This window comes from Moschus berezovskii, chromosome 2, assembly GCF_049115385.1.
Source record: "Moschus berezovskii isolate FMDL1 chromosome 2, NW_MosBer_1.0, whole genome shotgun sequence".
Classification (NCBI taxonomy): domain Eukaryota; kingdom Metazoa; phylum Chordata; class Mammalia; order Artiodactyla; family Moschidae; genus Moschus; species Moschus berezovskii.
The window spans coordinates 134,939,270-134,961,156 of record NC_142461.1 but is presented as its reverse complement, the minus strand read 5'-3'; the positions used below and the strand labels follow the sequence as shown (position 1 = coordinate 134,961,156).

Below are 21,887 nucleotides of genomic sequence, written 5' to 3'. Positions count from 1 at the left end.
AACTACCGCACAACTGTGCTCATTCCATATCCTAGCAAGGTAATGTTTAAAATACTTTCATCTAGGCTTCAGCAGAATGTGAACTAAGAATTTCCAGATGTAGATTTACAAAAGGTGGAAGAATCAGTGATCAAATTACCTACATTCATTGGATAATAGAGAAAGTAAGGGAATTCCAAAAAAGATCTGCTTCACTGATTATGCTTAAGCCTTTGACTGTTTGGATCACAACAAACTGTGGAAAATTTTTAAAGATGGACATACTGAACCGCCTTATCTGTTTCCTGAGAAACCTGTATGCAGGTCAAGAAGCAATAGTGAGAACCAGACATGGAACAATGGACTGGTTGAAAACTGGGAAAGGAGTATGTCAAGGCTGTATATTGTCACCTGGTTCATTTAACTTCTACGCAGAGTATGCCATTAAACTACCAAGTTGGATGAATCACAAGCTGGAATCAAGATTGCCAGGAGAAATATTAACAACCTCAGATATGCAGATGATACCACTCTAATGGCAGAAAGTGAAGAGAAGCTAAAGAGCCTCTTGATGAGGGTGAAAGAAGAGAATGAAAAAGCTGGCTTAAAAACTCAGTACTCAAAAAACTAAGATCATGGCATCCAGTCCCATCACTTCATGGGGAATAAAAGGGGGAAAAGTGGAAGCAGTGACAGATCTTATTTTCTTGGGCTCCAAAATCACTGTGGACAGTGACTGCAGCCATGAAATTAAAAGACGCTTGCTCCTTGGAAGGAAAGCTATGACAAACCATGACAGCGTATTAAAAAGCACTTTGCCAGCAAATGTCCATATAGTCAAAGCTATAGTTTTTCCAGTAGTTATATGTAGATGTGAGAGTTTGACCATAAAGAAGGCTGAGTATCAAAGGGTTGATGCTTTCAAACTGTGGCACTGGAGAAGACTCCTGAGAGTCTCTTGGACTGCAAGGAGATCAAACCAGTCAACCTTAAAGGAAATCAACCCTGAATATTCATTGGAAGGACTGATGTTGAATCTCCAATACTTTGGACACCTGATGGGAAGATCGGACTCATTAGAAAAGACCCTGATGCTGGGAAAGACTGAGGGCAGGAGGAAAAGGCAGCAACAGAAAATGAGATGGTTGGATAGCATCACCGACTCAATGGAGATGAGTTGGAGCAAGCTCCGGGAGATAGTGAAGGACAGGGAAAGCTGGCATGCTACAGTCCATGGGGTTGAAGAGTCAGACATGACTTAGCACCTGAACAACAACAACAACAAGGGGACTTGAAAGCTTCTGACTCAACTCCCTCATCCAACACAACAAGCTCAGAGCTTGACACAGAGCCAGAGACCTGACCCCCGAGTCTGAAGTTCTGCCAGTGCCAGGCTGCTCTTGATATCGTATGACTTTTCACTCCCAGAAATATTCAGCTAGTTGCAGTGTCTCAAAAGGTTGGGAGGATAATTCTTGCATGGTGATCAGTCAAGTTAAACAGAGTTCAGGACTGCCACAAGCTCATTTATCCGATGTCTCTCATGCCTCTTCTCTATCTTTAGTATCCTTAGGGGGAAGAAAGCAGCCTCCCTTCTGAGTGGCCTCTCTACCACTAGCTGTGCTGGGACTGGAATGAGGAGTGGAGAGAGACAGTGGTCTTCAAAATGCAAGTCAGCCTAGACTCAAAAAGCATATCTGTTCTGCTCTAAGATCTGTGCTTTGGAGGCTCTGAAAGACAGCCACCTGGTGGAAAGGGGCTCTGGAAAACTCTCCTGGAGCTGTGTTTGCATCTGCAAGCACAATGCTTTAACTAAGACTCTTTTGCTTATTTCAAAAAGCCTGTCCTATCTCACTAAGTTAATGGCTTCTTGAGTACAAAACATAGATCTGACACTTCCTTACAGCCTCTGGCTCTCTGCACATTATGGTGTGTTCAGTTCTATTTCTCCATTCTCTAAACCATCAGGACAGTTAGAATTTTTATGTTAAAATTCAATCATTATCCTTTTGTAATTGCATTGCTTAGCCCAATTACTTTCATAGCTGTTGGTTGTGTACCTTTGATGAAACTACAAGATCTTTTTTGACAGGATTTGCAGTGCGTTCTCTTTCTGGATTTCTGCCCTGTTCACTCGCCTTATTACATAGGTACAACCTCTTAGAAGAGAGGTTTATTTCTTTGGAAGAGAGGTGGATCCTGAGCCCTTTTCTACTACATGGAAGCAAATGAATTTTTAAATTTTCTACTTTTGGTTCCAGGCACTGTTAATTCCTTGCTCTTATGATTCTCACAATAGCTTAATAAGATGTCATTCCTACAGCTGAAGGGGTAGACTGGGGTTTCAAAGCTGTTTTCCACTGTATGAACTCTCTGGCAAGAAAATGGTAATTTCTAGAGAAACCATCCCTCTCTCTTCCTTTCCATGTCCTTTTCTGGAGCCTAGAACTGGGTTCTGCCAGAGTATTCTGACTGGCTAACAATGGTTCCAGGATTATCAAAGCTGGGATGTGGCGTCACTAATGACATTCTGAGAATTCATAGCATGGTTAACATCATAAAATTCATAAATCTGAACTCCAAAGTTGAATGTGGACTTTTCAGGGCACCATATGGGTCCTTACAGCAGGCTAGGTATGCCTAGAAATCCAGTCCAAGATGTATGCTTTACCAACTAAGGAACGAAAGGCCCTATTTCTGCAAGTCTATACCTCCTGGGGAATATTTCCTATACTTCCTCCAATCTAAAGGCAGTAATATTGTCCTCTCTGTTTAAGGCAAAATAAGCAAGAAAATCGACTTTATTCAGGGTATTGCAACAGGGAGAGTACACCAGATATGAAGATCAGAGTATCTGGTACAGGGGAGATGGGGTTGTCTGAGACTTTCCTAGAAAGGAATGTGTGATGATTTATAGTTGTGATTGATTTGCAATGAGAAGTTTCAATCAGTAACAAGAACAGAAAAATGCTTATCCCTGCATCTAGTTATTTTGGGGCTTCTCTGGTAGCTCAGCTGGAAAAGAATCTGCCTGCAATGCAGGAGACCTCTGTTCAATTCCTGGGTCACGAAGTTCCCCTGGAGAATGGATAGGCTATCCACTCCAGGATTTTTGGGTTTCCCTGGTGGCTCAGACGGTAAAGAATCTGCTTGCAGACCTGGGTTCCATCCCTGGGCTGGGAAGATCCCCTAGAGGAGGGCATGGCAACCCATTCTAGTATTGTTGTCTGGAGAATTCCCATGAACAGAGGAGCCTGGTGGGCTACAGTCCATGGAGTCTCAAAGAGTCAGACACGACTGCGCAACTAAGCACAGCACAGCACTAGTTAGTTTTAGAGAGGCAAAGACACGAACAGAAAGTTGCAAGATCTGAGCAGGTCTTCCGCTTTGTCATGGGTAAACTAGGGGGTCATCTCTAAAGATCTGAGCAGGTTCAGAAGAAAGGGAAAAGGTCTTCCGCCTTGTCATGGGTAAACTAGGGGGTCATCTCTAAGTCTTACAGGTCTCATGAAAAAGAGTGGAGAATAATTTTTACTTGAGAGACAGGAAGAGGGATGGTTCTTTACAGTCAGCTTTCCGACAGGTCAGGTAGTTTCTCAACCATTGTTGTTTCTCACAAGCATGTAGTGCTCAAGTGAAATTCAGCAATGTCACTTCAGCAAGATTTCATCCGGGAACCTTCTGGAAGCGAAAACCTGTACTTCCTATTGTAAACTAAATGGTTTTTTAAGGTGGAAAATAAGTCGTAATTTTAAAAAGAAAGGAAGAAAAATGCCTTGAAAAGAGGCTCTCTTGATCAGGCCACTTAGTAACACACCATCGCTCGCTAGGCTTCGAACTACAAGTCCCAGAGGGAAATGCGCCACTTCCCGTACTAAGGGCGGGAATCAAGAGCCTCGCTGCATGATGGGAACGATAGTTAATTTCCGTATGATGGACAATTTAATTTTAGCGAGTCTTCATTTTTCGGAACAATAGTCCAGAAGGTACTCAAACAAAGCGCGGGCGGAGAACCCATAAAGTAACACTATCATCTCCATGGGGAACAGACCAGGTTCCTCCAAGGAGAGGATTTTAATTGCAGTCGCGGCTCCCGCTCAATTTTCCCACTAGTCTCCTTTCCTGCCATGCCGTGCGTCATTACCGTTGAGTCTTCTCATTGGCCAGAGGGCATGAGACGGCGCCTGCGCACTGCGTTCTTTTGAGGGTCGTGGGCAGACGCCATTTTGGCCCAGAGGTGCTTCTGGGAAGTAGATCCGCGACCCGCGCGCCTTGGTCGCCGGCAGGGTACGGCCTTTTCTGCCGGCGTTTGTAGGTCCAAGTGTGCGCGTCTGCCGCTTTTGCTGCCTTACTCTCCGCAGTCTCCCAAATCTCAGTTGGGCGGGAGCCTCTGATCACCGGGCCGCGCTATCGGTGGTCACAGCGCCGGCAAGGAAGTGACGGGGGCGGCGCGGGGCCCAGACACTCCCCGCCGAGAGCCGCCTGCCATGGACTCGGAGTATTACAGCGGCGACCAGTCAGGTGAGGCGGGGACGCAGGGGACAGGGCCGGGGGGCGGTGCGGTCACTCGACCGGGCTTGGCCACCCACTCGCGCGGGGAAGAGGAGGAGGCCCCAGAGACGTTCTCTCCCGGGACTGGGTCTGATGTTGACTGAGGCGTAGCGGGGAGCGCTGGCAGCCCGGCTGCGGACCCAGAAGTTAGAACCTTGGAGAGGGAATTCCGGAGGGAAAGCCGTCATCGGCGGAGGATGTTGCCGAAATGAGAGCCACTTCTGTGTATCAAATGCTTACTGTGTGCAAAGTACTAGGAATGGCCTATCCTGATAGGGAGTTTCTTTGAGGAGTTGAGAGTGATTTTCGAGAATCCCGGGGAGCTAGCTGTTCACTGGGGGTGCAGGATCTCACCTAGACTTTAAACTTGGAGCTGAGACTGGTTTGACTAAGCCTGCAAACTAGTTTCTCCCATTAAAAACATCGGAGTTGAGTTGGATACGTATTTTAGAGTAAGGTGTGTGCCTGTGGGGCTTCCTGGTCATTTTTGTGCCTTTCCTTCACCTTGAGATCTTTCCCCTTTCTCCTCCCTTAAGTTCGTTCTTTTCCTGTTTATAAACACGGAGCCCCACTTTGTTAACACAGTGCTGGGCACCGGGGAACCAAAGACGAATAAGGCAGAACCTCATGGGGAGTAAAAACATTACTTTTGCTTTCCTATTGTGTTCTAGTTCCAGTGAGTATTCTCTGTCAAAAGTGCTTAACTAAATCTCTAAGCATTAATTGCCTTCTTTTCTGTTTTACGTTCACATCGATTCTAGTATATGACGACGAAGAGTAGTGACTGCAAACACGTTTCCAGACATATTCTGCTGTTTCGCTTTAAACGTTTTCCTGATGTTTTCAAAGTAGTTGTCAGTTCATTTGTGTTTTTACATTTAACGTGCTGAAAGACATGAAAAGTTAGCAATTCCCTGACTTTTTTTAGCCGTTTTTGATGTTTATCCCTGTATTCCTAACTTACGCTATCTTGTTGCATCATTTTTAGGCATTCTGTAATTATTTCCAATTATGTTAGGACAGGGTTTTAACCTCTTCTGCCCCTCTTCACCCCAGTTCTGACCGTTCAAGCATAACTTTAAATTACACTTCAAATTTTTTTTATTATGACTGTCTAATAAAAAGGTTAAATATATGTATATTCAATACACCTTAGCTGAGTAGAATTGTTCTTTAGCATGATAGTGATTTCATTCTTAAACATTTTTTTGTTTTTTGGTTTTCCTGTAGTTGACCGGTTCATATTTTAAATTTTATTTTTATTAAGCTTTTAACCAAGGCTTCCTGTATCCTCCAACAGCTCTAAATTCCTCTCAGTACAATTTTACTCTGTATTTTTAAAGTATTGGTTAAAGATAGGTAGCAGTTTGTTTTATAATAGTATAGTAGTGTATGCTTTTACTTCAAGGAGTTTACCTTGTTTCTGGAATGGAATTCTGTATTCTCTTCATTCATAAACAAATACTATGCCAGGTAGTGTTCTCCACTCCAGGGATTCATCAGTGAACTAGAATCTCTTTTAGCACTTTTATTCAAGTGAGGAAAGAATCACATTAAACAAAATTAACTTGGAAACTCATGTAATCCATGAGTGGTAAGTAAGTGCTGTGGAGAAAATAGACTTTGTTATTTTAACAAAGTTGAAAGTGCACACTGCTATTTAGAATTTGTTGACTTGGTTCTGAGTGGCATTTCTTAAGCTTCACATTCCTTTAATGATATGTTTTCACTGCCACATGTGTCAACAGTACAGGTTATGACTGTTAGTATTTATGTATGTATTGTACTTGTTCACAAATTAGCATTATTATGCTTCATCAGTGGTAACCTTTGCTCTTACATTATTCTTGATTCTTGTGTTCATTTCAGTTGAGGATGTCATCCATCTTACTCCTTAAGTGGGTTTTTGTTTTATTTTTAAGCAGATGATGGTGGCGCTACCCCAGTACAGGATGAACGGGATTCAGGGTCAGACGTTGAGGATGATGTAAATGAGCAGCACTCTGGATCAGACACTGGAAGTGTAGAACGTCATTCAGAGGTATTGGCTAAACAACATCTTTGGGGAGGCTTTTCCCTTGCTTATTCTATGAGACTTGTTTTATTTAGGAGATGTAGAGACCCTGTCACAGGGTCTAGGCGGCAAACCCTTCAAAAGTAATAGAGAACGGCTTTAAAAATAAATAGGGATAGTCTGGTTACTTATGAAATCATAGGGAGTAAGTACTGATTGAGTCTCATTTTGGATATTAGGCAGTCTCAACTTTGCTTATTGATTCAGAAAATAGGTCAGTTGTTTGATATTTGACTAGGCTTCCTCATTCCCAGAATGATGTCTTAATGAGACAGTGAGGATTTGCAGTCTGAAGAAATACCAATTGAAACAGAAAGTTATGGGGGTTATCATCTATCATTTTAATTTGCTTGCCTGGTTATGCAGTCTTGTACAGCACAATGTTAACAAAATGGAGGCTTTTTAAAAAATTCAGCTGTAAGTTTTCAGTGAAACACAAACTGAAGTGTAGGAATGATAAAGATGGCCATTATGCCATATATTTTGCTCAACTACACATGCACAGAAAATTGCCCAATTTTAGGTTAGTACATGCAATAATAGATGCAATTGTTAGAGATTGTATTATTGACTCCATCCTTTGATATGTCTCTGCTGCTGCTGCTAAGTCACTTCAGTCGTGTCCGACTCTGTGTGACCCCATAGACGGAATCCCACTAGGCTCCCCTGTCCCTGGGATTCTCCAGGCAAGAACACTGGAGTGGGTTGCCATTTCCTTCTCCAACGTGTGAAAGTGAAAAGTGAAAGTGAAGTCGCTCAGTCGTGTCCGACCCTTAGCGACCCCATGGACTACAGCCTACCAGGCTCCTCCATCCATGGGGTTTTCTAGGCAAGAGTACTGGAGTGGCTTGCCATCGTCTCTAGTTTAGCCATATATCCATTTATTGAGCAGCTGCTGTGTGTCAGGCTCTTTTGACATATCAGTGACTTAGTGAGGTTCCACTGCCACAAAAATCCTTGTGTTCGACTTGTTTTCCAGTAGCAGAAGAAAGACATTAAACAGTATACTTTAAAAAAAGAAAATTGTGTAGTTTGTTAGAAGATGATAACTGCTGTGAAGAAAGAAGAAAGAAAGAATGGAGTTAAGGGTGCCGGGATGGAGGGCAGGCTTTAGTGTTAAATAGGGAGGTACTTGTAGGCCTTATTAAGAAAGTGACATTTGAATCAAGATGTGAAAGGAAGTGAAGGAACAGCTGCATGGCTATGTAGTGAATGAACATTCCCAACAAAGATCTAAGGTGGGAGCCATTGTGGTTGCAGTAGAATAAATATGGGGCAGATGAGATCAGAAGTGGGAGAAGGGCTTATCTTTCAGTTATTTTGGTGTCATTTTGGTTTTTTGTATACTATTAAGCACTTGGACTAAATTCTAATTAATATATAATTGATAGGTAGAAATTATTAGATAATGTAAATGTTGTTATAGTATAGTTGGTGTGTAACATCTTTATTTCCCATTTTGGAAAACAGCATCAGGAGATTGACTCATGGCTTCATGCTTCAGTTATAAGTTTGTTATAAATGTAGTGTTGACTTACTTTCTTTAACTACTTTTTTGTTTTAATGAGATGGATTCTAAATAAATGTGCATGTTGTAAATTTAGAGATTATATGAAAGTTTAAAAAAGAAATTAAAGTCAACATACTCCTGTCACAGAAATGACTATCAACTTTTTTTATTTCTCCTGCATTTTTATTGTTATATAGAATATATGTATATGTTTTAAGTTACTTGAAATATATATATGTCTGTATAACATTTTTATCTCTTCACTTAAGATTTTAAATACTTCCCCATGTCATTAAAGATTCTCACTAAGTGTAATTTTTAATGGCTGCTTAATATTTCATAACATGGATGAACTATTACTTATTCAACAGTTCCTAATTGTTAATATTTAGACTGTCTAGCTACTGTCAGTGAAGTCTGCCATGAACATACTTTTGTGCTTTTCACAAATTTTCCCCTCCAGAAGGGTTATCCTAATTACTAGTAGTTTTGAGTGGCAATTGTATCCTTGAAAAAGTACAGTTACATTATATGGAGCATTGCAGATTATAGTCCCATAATTTGAAAGATGTGTATTAGTTTCCTATTGCTGCCATAACAACTGGATACAAATTTAGTGGCTAAAAATAACCCCAGAGATTTGTTTCTTAAAATTCCAGAGGTCAGAAGTCCAAAGTGAATCTCACTGGGTTAAAATAGGGTGTCATTGGGGCTGTGTTCTTTCTCTAAGAGAAATCTGCTTCCTTGCCTTCTCCAGCTCTACAGGACACTTGAACTGGTTGGCATATGGCTTCTTCCATCTTCAAAGCTAGAGCTGTAGCATCTTCAGATGCCTCAGACCTTTGCTTACTTCCTCATATGTCTGTTTCTCTGACTTTCCTCCCTCCCCTGCTTAACTACTACTACTAAGTCGCTTCAGTCGCGTCCGACTGTTTGCGACCCCATGAACTGCAGCCTACCAGGTTCCTCCGCCCATGGGATTTTCCAGGCAAGAGTATTGGAGTGGGTTGCCATTGCCTTCTCCCCCTGCTTAAGGGTCCCTATAATTATTAATATATTGGGCCTACTCAGGTAATCCAGGATAATCTCCCTATCCTTAAATATATCTGTACATTGCTTTTGCATATTTACACGTTCTGTGGTCATCTTTTGTAGGGCATTATTTTGCCTGGTGCAACTTGATTTTCCAAATAATGTTTTTCCCATTTGGATTTTTGAGTTCTACAGGCCAGGGCTTGTTTGTTTTTTAGTTCATTTTACCTGTAATACTCACTCTGCATGTGTTTCTTTAGATCTTTAAGGAAAGTGTTGAAGAAGATCAAGATAATATTTTAAAACTTAAAGTTAATACAATCAATATGATGAAAAAAATAGCAAAATCTTAAAGTCAGGATTAGTAACAGTGCTTTAGTGGTCCATATTGGAACCTGAAGCAAAGAAAAAATAAATAATACATATCCCAGTGTTTAAATTTTGATACTTTGTTCATCATGGATTTTTTTTTATATGGCAAATTTGACCTTTAAAAATAACACCTTTTTTTAACACAGCTTTATTAAGCTAAACTTATATACCATACAATTCACCCATTTAAAGTGTGCAATTCAGTGATCTTTAGTATATTCACAGCAGTACAACCATCACCATAGTCCTTTTTAGAATATTTTAATCACATCAAAAGGAAACCCTTTAGCTGTTAACTCTTTACCATTCCCACCCCCCAGTTAGTCAGTCAGTTCAGTCACTCAGTCATGTCCGACGCTTTGCAACCCAGTGGACTGCAGCACACCAGGCCTCCCTGTCCATCACCGACTCCCGGAGTTTACTCAAACTCATGTCCATTGAGTCGGTGATGCCATCCAACCATCTCATCTTCTGTCGTCCCCTTCTCCTCCTGCCTTCAATCCTTCCTAGCGGTAGGGTCTTTTCCAATGAGTCAGTTTTTCACATGAGGTGGCCAAAGTATTGGAGTTTCAGCTTCAACATCAGTCCTTCCAATTAACGTTCAGGACTGATTTCCTTTAGAATGGACTGGTTGGATCTCCTTGCAGTCGAAGGGACTCTCAAGAGTCTTCTCCAACACCACAGTTCAAAAGCATCAATTCTTCGGCGATCAGCTTTCTTCACAGTCCAACTCTCACATCCATACATGACCACTGGAAAAACCATAGCCTTGACTAGACGGACCTTGGTTGACAAAGTAATGTCTCTGCTTTAACATGCTCTCTAGGTTGGTCATAACTTTTCTTCCAAGGAGTAAGCATCTTTTTATTTCATGGCTGCAGTCACCGTCTGCAGTGATTTTGGAGCCCAGAAAAATAAAGTCTCCCACTGTTTCCACTTTCTCCATCAATTTGCTATGAAGTGGTGGGACTGGATGTCATGATCTTAGCTTTCTGAATGTGGAGCTTTAAGCCCACTTTTGCATGCTCTCGCTTTCCTCAAGAGGCTCTTTAGCTCTTCCCTTTCTGCCGTAAGGGTGGTGTCATCTGCATATCCGAGGTTGTTGGTATTTCCCCCAGCAGTCTTGATTCCAGCTTGTGCTCCCACCCGCGGCACCTCCTTATTCTGGACATCTCATATGAATACAATTATACAGCATGTGGTCTTTTATGACCGGCTTCTTTCACTCAGTGCTTCCAGGGTTTGTCCAGGTTGTATCATGTGTTAGTATTTCTTTCCGTTTTGTGATCAGTAGTATTCCATTCTTTGGATAAACCACATTTTGTTTATCCATTTGTCAGTTAATGGACATTTAAATTGTTTCCCCTGTTTTTTTCACAGTTGCTGCATCAGTTGACGTTCCTACCAACAGTGCAGAGGTGTTCCCTTTCCTCCACATCTTTGCCAACACTTGTTATTTCTTTTTGATGAGAGCCATTCTGGCAGGTGTGAGGTGATATTACTGATACTGTGGTTTGGATGTGCCTTTCCCCGATGATGAGTGATCTTTTCATGTGTCTGTTGGCCATATGTATATCTTCTTTGGACAAATAGCTATTTAGATCCTCTGCACATTTTGTTTTTGGGTTATTTGTTTTCATAATGTTGTCTTGTGTGAATTCTTTGTGTATTTTGGATATTAACCCCTTAACAGATATGTTTTTTGCAAATATTTTATCCCATTAAGTAGGCAACCTTTTTGTTTTGTTGATAGTTTCTTTTGCTGTGCAAAAACTTTTTAGTTTGATATAGTTCCATTTGTTTATTTTAGTTTTTGTTTCCCTTCCCTGAGAAGACGTGTCCAAAAAACTATTGCTAAGACTGGCGTCAGGAGTGCACTACATATGTTTTCTTCTAAGAGTTTTATGGATTTAGGTTTTACATTTAACTTTTTAATCCATTTTTAGTATATTACTGAATATGGTGTGAAAGTAATCCAGTTTGGTTCTTATGCATGTAGCTGTTCAGTTTTCTCAACACCATTCATTGAAGAGACTGTTCTTTCTCATTGTATATTCTTGACCCGTTTGTTGTAGATTACTTGACCGTAGGTGCTTTGGTTAATTTCTGGGCTTTCTATTCTGTTGTGTTGATCTGTGTGTCTATTTTTTATGCCAGTACCATACTGTTTTGATTACTGTAGCACTGTTGTATAGTTTGAGATCAGGGCATATGCTATCTCCAGCTTTGTTCTTTCTCAGGGTCTGGGCTATTCAGGTTTTTGTGGTTTATTTTAGGATTATTTTTTCCTAGTTATGTTAAAAATGCCATTGCAGTTTTGAAAGGGATTGCACTGAACCTGTAGCTTGCTTTGGGTAATATGGTCATTTTAACAGTATCAATTTTTCCAGTCCACGAGCACAGATTAGCTTTCTGTTTGTGTCCTCAGTTTCTTCCATCATTGTCACAGTTTTCAGTGTACTCTCCTTGTTGGTTGAATTTATTCCTAGACTTTTCATTCTTTTTGATGCAGTTATAAACGGGATTGCTTTCTTAATTTTTTCTGTTTTATAGTTCATTTTTAGTGTAAAGAAATGCAGCAATTTTTTGTATGTTGATTTGTACCCTGCAACTTTCCCAAATTCACTGATTAGTTCTAGCAGTTTTCTGGTGAGTCATTCAGTTCAGTTCAGTTCAGTCGCTCAGTCGTGTCCAACTCTCCGCGACCCCATGAATCACAGCACGCCAGGCCTCCCTGTCCATCACCAACTCCCGGAGTACACTCAAACTCATGTCCAGAGAGTCGGTGATGCCATCCAGCCATCTCATTCTCCGTCGTCCCCTTCTCCTCCCGCCCCCAACCTTTCCCAGCATCAGAGTCTTTTCCAGTGAGTCAACTTGTCGCATGAGGTGGCCAAAGTATTGGAGTTTCAGCTTTAGCATCAGTCCCTCCAATGAACATCCAGGATTGATCTCCTTTAGAATGGACTGGTTGGATCTCCTTGCAGTATAAGGGACTCTCAAGAGTCTTCTCCAACACCACAGTTCAAAAGCATCGATTCTTCGGCGATCAGCTTTCTTCACAGTCCAACTCTCACATCCATACATGACCACGGGAAAAACCATTGCCTTGACTAGACGGACCTTGGTTGGCAAAGTAATGTCTCTGCTTTTTAATATACTATCAAGGTTGGTCATAACTTTCCTTCCAAGGAGCAAGCGTCTTTTAATTTCATGGCTGCAATCAGCATCTGCAGTGATTTTGGAGCCCAAAAAAACAAAGTCTGACACTGTTTCCGGGTTTTCTTTATATATTATGTCATCTGCAAATAATGACACTGTTGCTTCTTTCTGTTTTGGATGCCTTTTATTTCTTTTTCTTGCCCAGTTACTAAGACTTCCAATACAGTGTTGTATAAAAATGGTGAGGGATGGCATTTGTGTCTTTTCCTGATCTTAGAGGAAAAGCTTACAGCTTTGCACCATTGAGTGTGATGTTGTCTGTTGGCTTGTCACATGGTCTTTATTATGTTGAGATACATTCTCTCTTTACCCAGTTTGTTGAGAGTTTTTGTTGTTAATCCATGTAAAATCTTGTCTACTTTTTTTTTTTTTGCAGCCATTGAGATGATCATGTGATTTTTAGCTTTCATTTTGTTAATATGGTATGTCACGTTAATTTGTGGATATTGAGCCATCCTTGAATCCATGGAATAAATCCCATTTGATCATAGCATATGATTGTTTTAATGTCATGCTGAATTTAGTTTTTTAATAATTTTTTGAGAATTTTTGCATCTATGTTCATCAGGGATATCGGCCTGTAATGTTCTTTTCTTATGTCCTTGTCTGGTTTTGGTATCAGGGTAATGCTGGTTTCATAAAATGATTTTGGAAATGTTCCCTCCTCTTCAGTTGACACCATTTGAGAAGGACTGGTATTAATTCCTCTAAATGTTTGGTAGAATTCACCAGTGAAGCCATCTGGTCCTGAACTTTCCCACGTTGGGAAGTTTTTCATTATTGATTCAGTCTCTTCATGGTAATCCATTTGTTTAGATTTTCTGTTTCTTCTTGATTCAGTCTTAGTTTGAATGTTTCTAGCAGTTTGTTTCTTATAGATTGTCCAATTTCTTGGCATACAGTTCTTTAGTTTTTATGATCCTTTGTATTTGTGTGGTGTCAATGGTAATGTTGACACCTTTTCTTTCCTTTATAGTTTAACTTCTTTCCATCCTCTTTTTCCCCCGCCTTGGTAAGTCTGGCTAAAAGTTTGCCTATTTGTTTATCTTTTTAAAAAACAATTCTTAATTTTATTGGTCTTTCTGTTGTCTTTTAGTCTATTTCATTTATTTTTGCTATAATTTTTATTACTTCTTCTTATAACTTTGGGCTTAGTTTATTCTTTTTTTCCAGTTCGTTGAGGTATAAATTTGTTAAGATATTTCTTTTTTCTTAATGTAGGCATCTATTGTAACCTTCCTTCTTAGAACTACTTTACTGTTTTCCATAAGTTTTGCGTATTGAATTTCCATTTTCATTTGTCTCAAAGATATTTTTTGAATTCTACTTTGACTCATTGGTTGTTCAGTAACATGATGTTTGATCTCCACATATTTGTTTTCTTCTTCTAATTGATTTCTGCTTTCATACCATTGTGGTCAGAAAAGATGTTTGGTATGATTTCAATCTTCTTGAATTTATTAGGACTTATTTTGTGGCCTAACATCTGATCTGTACTGGAGTTTGTTCTATGTACACTTGAGAAAAATGTGTACTCTGGTTCTGTTGAGTGAAACATTCTGTAAATGTCTCTTCAGTCCATTTGGTCTAACCTGTGGTTTAAGCCCAGTACTTCCTTATTGATTTTTTGTCTGATCTGTCCATTATTGAAAGTGAGAGGTTGAAGTTCCCTACAATTATTGCATTGATATCTTATTTCTTCTTTTAGGTCTATTGATATTTAGGTGCTCTGATGTTGGGTGCATAAATATTTACAAATGTTAAATTCTCTTGTTGGAGTAACTCTTTTATCATTATATAATGATTTCCTTTATATCTTATAGTTTTTGCTAAAAGTCTATTTTCTCTTATTATAAATATAGCTAATATAGCTACCTTTGCTTTCATTTGGTTTCCATCTGCATGGGATATCTTTTTCCATCCCTTTTTTTCCTCAGCCTGCATGTGTCCTAAAAGCTGAAGTGTCTCTTGTAGACAGTGCATAGCTGAGTTTGTTTTTTCCCCATCCATTCAGCCACTCTGTCTTTTGGTTGGAGAATTGAGTCCATTTACCTTTAAAGTGAATATTGATGGTTAGGGGCTTATTATCGCAGTTTTGTTTATTGTATTCTTACTGTTTTGCCGTTTGTGTTTTCTTTCTCCTGCTCCCTTCCTTTCTGGCTTGATGATTTTCTGTAGCAGTGTGCTAAGGTTACTTACACCTTTTTGCTTTGTGGCTTACCATGAGGCTTATGTAAAATGTCTTTTTTTTTTAAGAGGGTATTAAATCTTTTATTGATTGCACATGATAATGGATGATACACAAGCTTCATTCCCATCTATAACTTTATCTGGTATCATCATTCAATTTAGATATATTGCATAGGATGTCCCAACAATCATTAATAACCAAAAAAAAAAGAAAAAACTCCATGACTTTGCATGGGTGACCCTTTTAATGGTGAACTCCAGGTCATAACACAGTAACTATCAGTTCAACTACACCAAGGTTCTGAAGACAACAGCTTCTCCACCAAGCAGGTTGTAAATAAATTTCAAATGGAACCTGGCATCACCCTCAAGGAATTCTAACTTCACACTGTTGGGGTAGTTTACCAAAATGGCTTCAGAGTAGACTAACTTTACACAGCACATTAAAAAAAAAAAAAGACATCTATTCAGCGGCATGATCAGACTATTACATTTAGCAATCAACAGCATGGGTGCAAAAAAAAAAATCTACATTAAAACCCTTTGTTGGAATGCTTTCCACAGAACAGAAACTAAAATAACCTGTTATATAATTAGTCACAAGTACAGTGCTTGAGTTTTTTGCCCATACACATGAGTATTGTCTAAAATATGTCTTGTTTGTAGCAGCTAGGCCCTGCCACCACTGTGCTTGGCTGAATTCACAAATCTCTTGTAACCTGTAGCTTCCCTGTCACGTCTCTGGCTCTCCTCTCCTGCTAAGCTTTGTTTCCTGGCAGTAATTAAAACCTTCTGCCACTGCCATAGCTACTGCTGCTGCTGGAACCACCATAGCCACCTTGGTTTCGTGGTTTGGCAAAGTATTGGCCTCCACCACCATAGGGGCCAGAACTTCTGCCTCCAAAGTTTCCTCCTTTTCATGGGTCCAAAATTTGAAGATTGATTGTTGTAATTGCCAAAATCATTGTAGCTTCCACCACCTCCAAAATTGCTTCCGTCATTACCAAATCCATTATATCCATCCCCACTGCCACCATATCCGCCACCACCAGGGCTGCCACCAAAGCCGCCTCGACCACTGAAGTTTCCTCCATGACCAAAGTTGTCATTCCCACTGAAACCACCTCCACGACCACCACCAAAGTTTCCAGAACCACTTCGACCTCTCCGGCTGGATGAAGCACTGGCCATCTGTTGCTTAGACAGGGCTTTTCTCACTTCACAGTTGTGGCCATTCACAGTGTGGTATTTCTGAATGACAGTCTTGTCTACGGAGTCATGGTCAGCAAAGGTTACAAAGCAAAGCCCCTCTTTTTGCCGCTGCCTCCGTCAGTCATGATTTCAATCATTTCAGATTTCCCACACTGTTCAGAATAATCTCTCAGGTGATGATCTTCAGTGTCTTCTTTAATGCCACCAACAAAAATCTTTTTCACAGTTGAGTGGGCACCAGGTCATTGAGAATCTGCTCTTGAGACGGCCGTCTTTGGTTCCACAACTCTTCCGTCCCCCTCGTGTGGCCTTGCGTTCATGGCTGCATCCACCTCCTCCACCGTGGCGTAGGTGACAAACCCGAAGCCTCTGGAGCACTTGGTGTTTGGATCCCTCATTACCACACAGTCTGTGAGCGTTCCCCATTGCTCAAAATGACTCCTCGGACTCTCATCAGTTGTTTCAAAGCTCAGTCCTCCGATGAAGAGCTTCTGCAGCTGTTTGGGCTCTTTGGGAGACTCTGATTTAGACGTGACGGCAGTGGAGGCGGGGAAGACTTCAACGATGCTTTCTCGGCGGTGTCCACAGTCAGAAAGGCTAAAATATCTTATACCAGTCTCTTTTAAGCTGATAACTTCAAGTACATACTAAAGTTTTTCCTTAATGTAATAAAACTTTGTTCCCATCCACCTTCTTTATACTGTCATTGGGAAGTGTTGAGTGTTAATCGCTCAGTTGTGCCTGTCTCTTTGCGACCCCATGGACTGCAGCCCACCATGCTCCTGGGTCCATGAGATTTCCAGGCAAGGATACTGGAGTGGGTTGCCATTTGGTTGTCATTGGGAAATGCACATTATGTTCTTATATATTGCACGTTCAGCAATACAGTATATACATATTTATGCACCGTTGTTTCCATCAGTTACATCCAGAAAGGAAAAAATACGGATTTTATCATCACACAGTTACCTTTACTGGTGGTTTTGTTTTTTTCATGTGGATTCACTCAGGTCACTTGCTTTCATCCTAAAGAACTTCATTTAGCAGTTCTTGTATGGTAGGTCTGCTAGACAAATTCTTCCTCTTTTGGTCATCTGGAAAAGTTTTCTCTTTTTTTTGTTAACTTTTTTTTTGAAAGATAGCTTTATTCAGTTTTTCTTTGAGCTCTTTGAATATGTTATCCTACTGCTTTCTGGCCTCCATTGTTTCCATTGAGGAGTCGGTTGTTAATCTTATTGTGTTGTTGTTTTAAGTGATTCAATTTATGTTTCTGTATATGTTTTGTATTTGATGTGATACTGTCATCATGCCTTTATTTCTTTAAGCGTGTTTACAATGGCCACTTTGAAGTCTTTTTTGATAAATCTGGTATCTGGTTGCTGTCACAGAAAGTTTTTGTTGTCTGCTTTTTTCCTGGTTATGGGTCAACTTTCCGGTTTCTTTGCATGCCTTTTCATTTATTGTTGGACACTGGATACTTTGAATTGTTTAATGACTGGCTGGGTTATTTTAGTGAATTCTGTTTCCTCACCCACAGCTTCAAATCTCTGATGTTGCATCCTCAGATGTGCAATTTGGGACATGCTGACTGTCGCCTGGGATGCTAGTAATATTAATAGGGCTCTTTTTTTCCTCTTTCTGTGACCATCATCAGTTGTTGCTGCTGCTGCTGCTGCTAAGTCACTTCAGTCGTGTCCAACTCTGTGTGACCCCATAGACGGCAGCCCACCAGGCTCCCCCGTCCCTGGGATTCTCCAGGCAAGAACACTGGAGTGGGTTGCCGTTTCCTTCTCCAATGTGTGAAAGTGAAGTCACTCAGTCGTGTCCGACCCTTAGCGACCCCACGGACTGCAGCCTACCAGGCTCCTCCATCCATGGGATTTTCTAGGCAAGAGTACTGGAGTGGCTTGCCATTGCCTTCTCCATCAGCTGTTAAAACTCCACTAATGGCTCTGTTTTTTTCATGATTGCCCTGTGGCATAAATTCCTCAACAAGTTAGTCTGGCTCCTCCCAGCTATATTATTACCTGCTTATCTCCTGCAAACTAGCTGGCTTACAGTTTATCTATATTTTGAATCTCCTCCTAAGTGCATTTCACCACAACTTCCAGTGAAAGTGCCTTAGCCTGAACTTCCCCAAGTTTGGTTACAGATGAAGTTGGTTTCTTTGGGGAAAAATTAGAAGCTATCTGGTTTACTGCCAGCTTTTTATTATTTATGTATTTATTTGGCTATGCTGGGTCTTCGTCTCTGCATGCAGGCTTTCTCTAGTTGCGGCTAGTGGTGGCTACTCTCTAGTTGCAGTGCATGGGCTTCTCATTGTGGTGGCTTTCATCTCGTTGCAGAGCACGGGCTCTCGACACACAGGCTCAGTAGTTGTGTACAGGCTTAGTTGCCCCACAGCATGTGGAATCTTCCCAGACCAGGAATCAAACCTGTGTCCCCAGCATTGGTGGGCTGATTCTTAACCCCTGGACCACCAGAGAAGTCCTACTGCCTGCTTTTTCCCCAAGCAAACTCTTTGAGCCAGGGATCTGGAGTTTGGGGAGGGAAAGGGCGATGGCAGGTTTCTCTGTGAGTGACATCCCAGTTTCAGAAGCTGAGCTTTCAACGTGGGGTGGGAATTGGATAGCAACCTGGAGTGCTCCTGGCTTGCCTCTCTTGGCATGGAACCACTGTGCACAAATTCAGGCAAAGTTGATGAGGGCTCCAGTATTCTCAGTGTGCTCTGTCCCCAGTAGAGCCTTCTTACTGTGATTGGGAGCCACCAGTTTCAACTGCACTTGCTGGGATCTTACCTACAGCAACAGGTAGCTGAAGGCAGAATGGGAAACACTGACATCATGCTTTTCCTGAGAAGAAACCCCTCCCTCGGGAGCTAGAGGAAGAGAGTACCCTGGTTTTGAGTTCAGCAGCCTGGAGTAGAATCATTTTCTTGCTGATCTCTGAGGGTGGAAGTAAGGAGTAGTATTGGTTCAAATACCAGCTATTTTTGCCTTTCTTACCAAATTTTTGTAGACTTTCTTGGATAGATGCTTCTTTATTTGTTCTTTGTCTTTAGTACCATTTCCAGAGGCTTTGAATGGTTGTTTTTATTTTTTTTTATTTACACTTAAAGGTGTGTCTTTTTATTTCCTCTCAAATTTTCTTTCTTTGGCCACACCCCATGGCATACAGGATATTAGTTCCCTGCCCAGGTATCAAACCCTCACCTACTGCAGTGGGAGGGCTGAGTCTTAACCACTGGACCCCCAGAGAAGTCCCTGAATGGATGTTTTTAAGTACTCCTGACCGATTTCACTGTAGAGTGGGTCTGTAGAGCTTTTCATTTTCATACCAGAAGTTTTCACTTGGCTTCATTTTTGTCTCTCTTTACTAGTTGGTTGAAGCTATGTTTCCCAGTTCACATTCCAGAAGAAGCCAGGATGCTTTACTTGTTACTCTATTAACACAGTCTCTACTGGGCCCTTTGGCTCTTTGATCTCATTGGTTCTCCTGCCCGTGTGTGCATGTACCTACCCTCACGGAGAGCCGCCCAGTGCTAAACAGATGATTCTGAGTGAGCCAGCTGTTGGCATTTAGAGGCAGTCCTTTATATTGCAGGACATTTAGTATCTTGGTTCCAAAGCATTAAATAAAATGGTAGTAACATATCCTCTCCAGTCATTGCCAACCAAAGGGCCTTTGCATTCACAAATGCCCCCTTAGGGGAGGATTCAGAACCACCCTCAGGTTGAGAATACAGAAATGGACAAATGAGGCATAGAAAACATAAGAAAGGAAGCAATAAATATCCAACCAAATGAAAATTAGTAATTAAACTATAAAGAGAACATTTCTAAGAATGGCAGTGCAACCATTAAAGTTGTTTCCAAAAAAATATTTTGTGAAATGGGAGAATTCAGTGTGTTACTTGAAAGATACTGGCCATTAAATTGTGATTCTAGATCCTTATTTACTGTTTTAAAGTAAATTCACGCAGAGAAGAGATGGGAAGGAAGTTCCTTGTAAAAAATGTAAATAATGGTGATCTTTGGGTTGTGTTGTTGAAGGCGATTTTAATATACTTTTTCTGTGTTTGCACATTAATATTTGAAATCAAAGGACAATAGCTAGAATAGCTGTCCCATCATTTTATGTAGTTACCTATTTTTATTAGCATGCATCAAATAACTAAATCTATTTAAAAATGACATAAAGGGCACATACAAAGGACTGTAGGAGGATGGAGGGTGGGCTAAGTAGACTCTGAGGAATGCCTGACATTACCAGATGGAAAAGTCAGCTAGAGGTGATGGTGAGGATTCTAGCTGAAGAGAGCCACAGGTCCAAAGGCCTAGGACTGAGAAGGACTTGTGTTTCAGCAGTGAGTATTATGGCTGGAAAGTAGGTTTACTCCTAGGTGTTTTATTCTTTTTGATTAAGTGGTAAATAGAATCACTGCTTGAGGTTTCTCTTTCTAATCTTTTGTTCTTGTGTATAGAAAGGCAACAGATTTTCTGAGTATTAATTTTGTAACCTGTGGATTTAGCACATTGACTGATGAGTTCTGGTAGTTTTCTGGTAGCATCTTTAGAATCTTCATGTCATTTGCGAATAGTGACAGTTTAACTTCTTTGGAAACACAATTTTTTAAATAAAGTAATTTGAGCATGAATGCAACCTAGTTGTAACTAGTTGCCAGTTCTAATTTTTGTTGTTATATTTGAATATTCTCTTGAGCAGCATGAAATTAGTTGTGGATTGTGATCAGCTGGTTTTTGTTCCACAGAAAATATATGGAAAGTAATGTGCATTTTAGAATTCAGTTTATAGGTTTTATCTGCATAGAAAAGTAATGTTCCCCTCTTGAGGGTCTCACAGGAAAAAATAGTGTATGGGGCTATTGAGAAAGAGGTTGTTTGGAAATAGTGCCTGGCTTCTCCTTTTTTGCTGACTGTAGGCAGAGGCTAGTAGGCACAAGTATCCATCTTTGGTTGAAGTTGGTGACAGCTCCATTAGCCCCAGTTTTACTTTGAAGTGAGAAGAGATAGCAGTCTGCAATCACTTGGGTCTTTCCACAGAAAGGTTGTGCTAATATAAGGAAACCTTTCCTATGAGGAGTACATTGAAGCCCGTAAAAGATTCTTTTTAGACATTGCTCTCCTTGTTTACCCTATTTGTTAGCACTTCTTTCAGTTCCATTTATATGTCCTTTGTTTTCAGCCCTTGTCTTTGAGTCTACCAAGTTAATGAGAAAAACATATTTTGCTTTGGTTCTTTTTTGTTAAACATTATCTTGTGGGGTTTGTTTTATTTCTATACTGAAGGTAAAAGATAGGTTTTGAGTTACTTTTCTTAAATGGTCTCTTATCTTAAGGTCATTCATATTATGAAGATAAATGTAAAAAAATCACCTTTTAGTGAGGTGAGGTAGATGCACAAGATGCCCTGGTGACATGAAAGGAATGACTGACCAGCTCAGCCTGCATAGATGATGTATTTGAGCTCTGTCTTCAAGGGTGAATGTTTTATAATTAGTAATTAATATTTGGTTATGGATGATTAGCAACATATATTGAGTGCTCACAGGCACATGCATTTGGTCCTCTGAATAGACCGACCTCTAAGTTATAAATACTATTTCTGACTCTGTCAGATTGAGGACTTTGGGAAATTAAGATAATTCCCCTAAATCTTTCAGTAGAAGATGAGCCATGAGCCTAGATGGCCTAGATCTTTTAGACTCTAGAGTCCACATTGTGA

At 40.5% G+C, this 21,887-nt stretch overlaps 1 protein-coding gene and 1 pseudogene across 4 annotated transcripts in view; one reads left to right on the top strand and one right to left on the bottom strand.

Moving 5' to 3' along the window:
* The first annotated feature begins 4,191 nt into the window (after positions 1 to 4,191).
* Positions 4,192 to 21,887, top strand: part of IWS1 (interacts with SUPT6H, CTD assembly factor 1) — a 46,678-nt gene continuing 28,982 nt past the window's right edge. Inside the window, exons 1-2 of one of the 4 annotated variants that reach the window (XM_055397254.2) lie at positions 4,192 to 4,500; positions 6,456 to 6,571. In XM_055397254.2, coding sequence (XP_055253229.1) covers positions 4,467 to 4,500; positions 6,456 to 6,571 — 150 coding nt within the window. In that variant the 5' untranslated portion in view covers positions 4,192 to 4,466. Of the gene's footprint in view, positions 4,501 to 6,452; positions 6,572 to 21,887 lie in introns of all 4 variants that reach the window. The other 3 variants (XM_055397252.2, XM_055397251.2, XM_055397250.2) reach the window with 3 other exon arrangements.
* LOC148778630 (heterogeneous nuclear ribonucleoprotein A1-like) lies at positions 15,560 to 17,725 on the bottom strand (annotated as a pseudogene).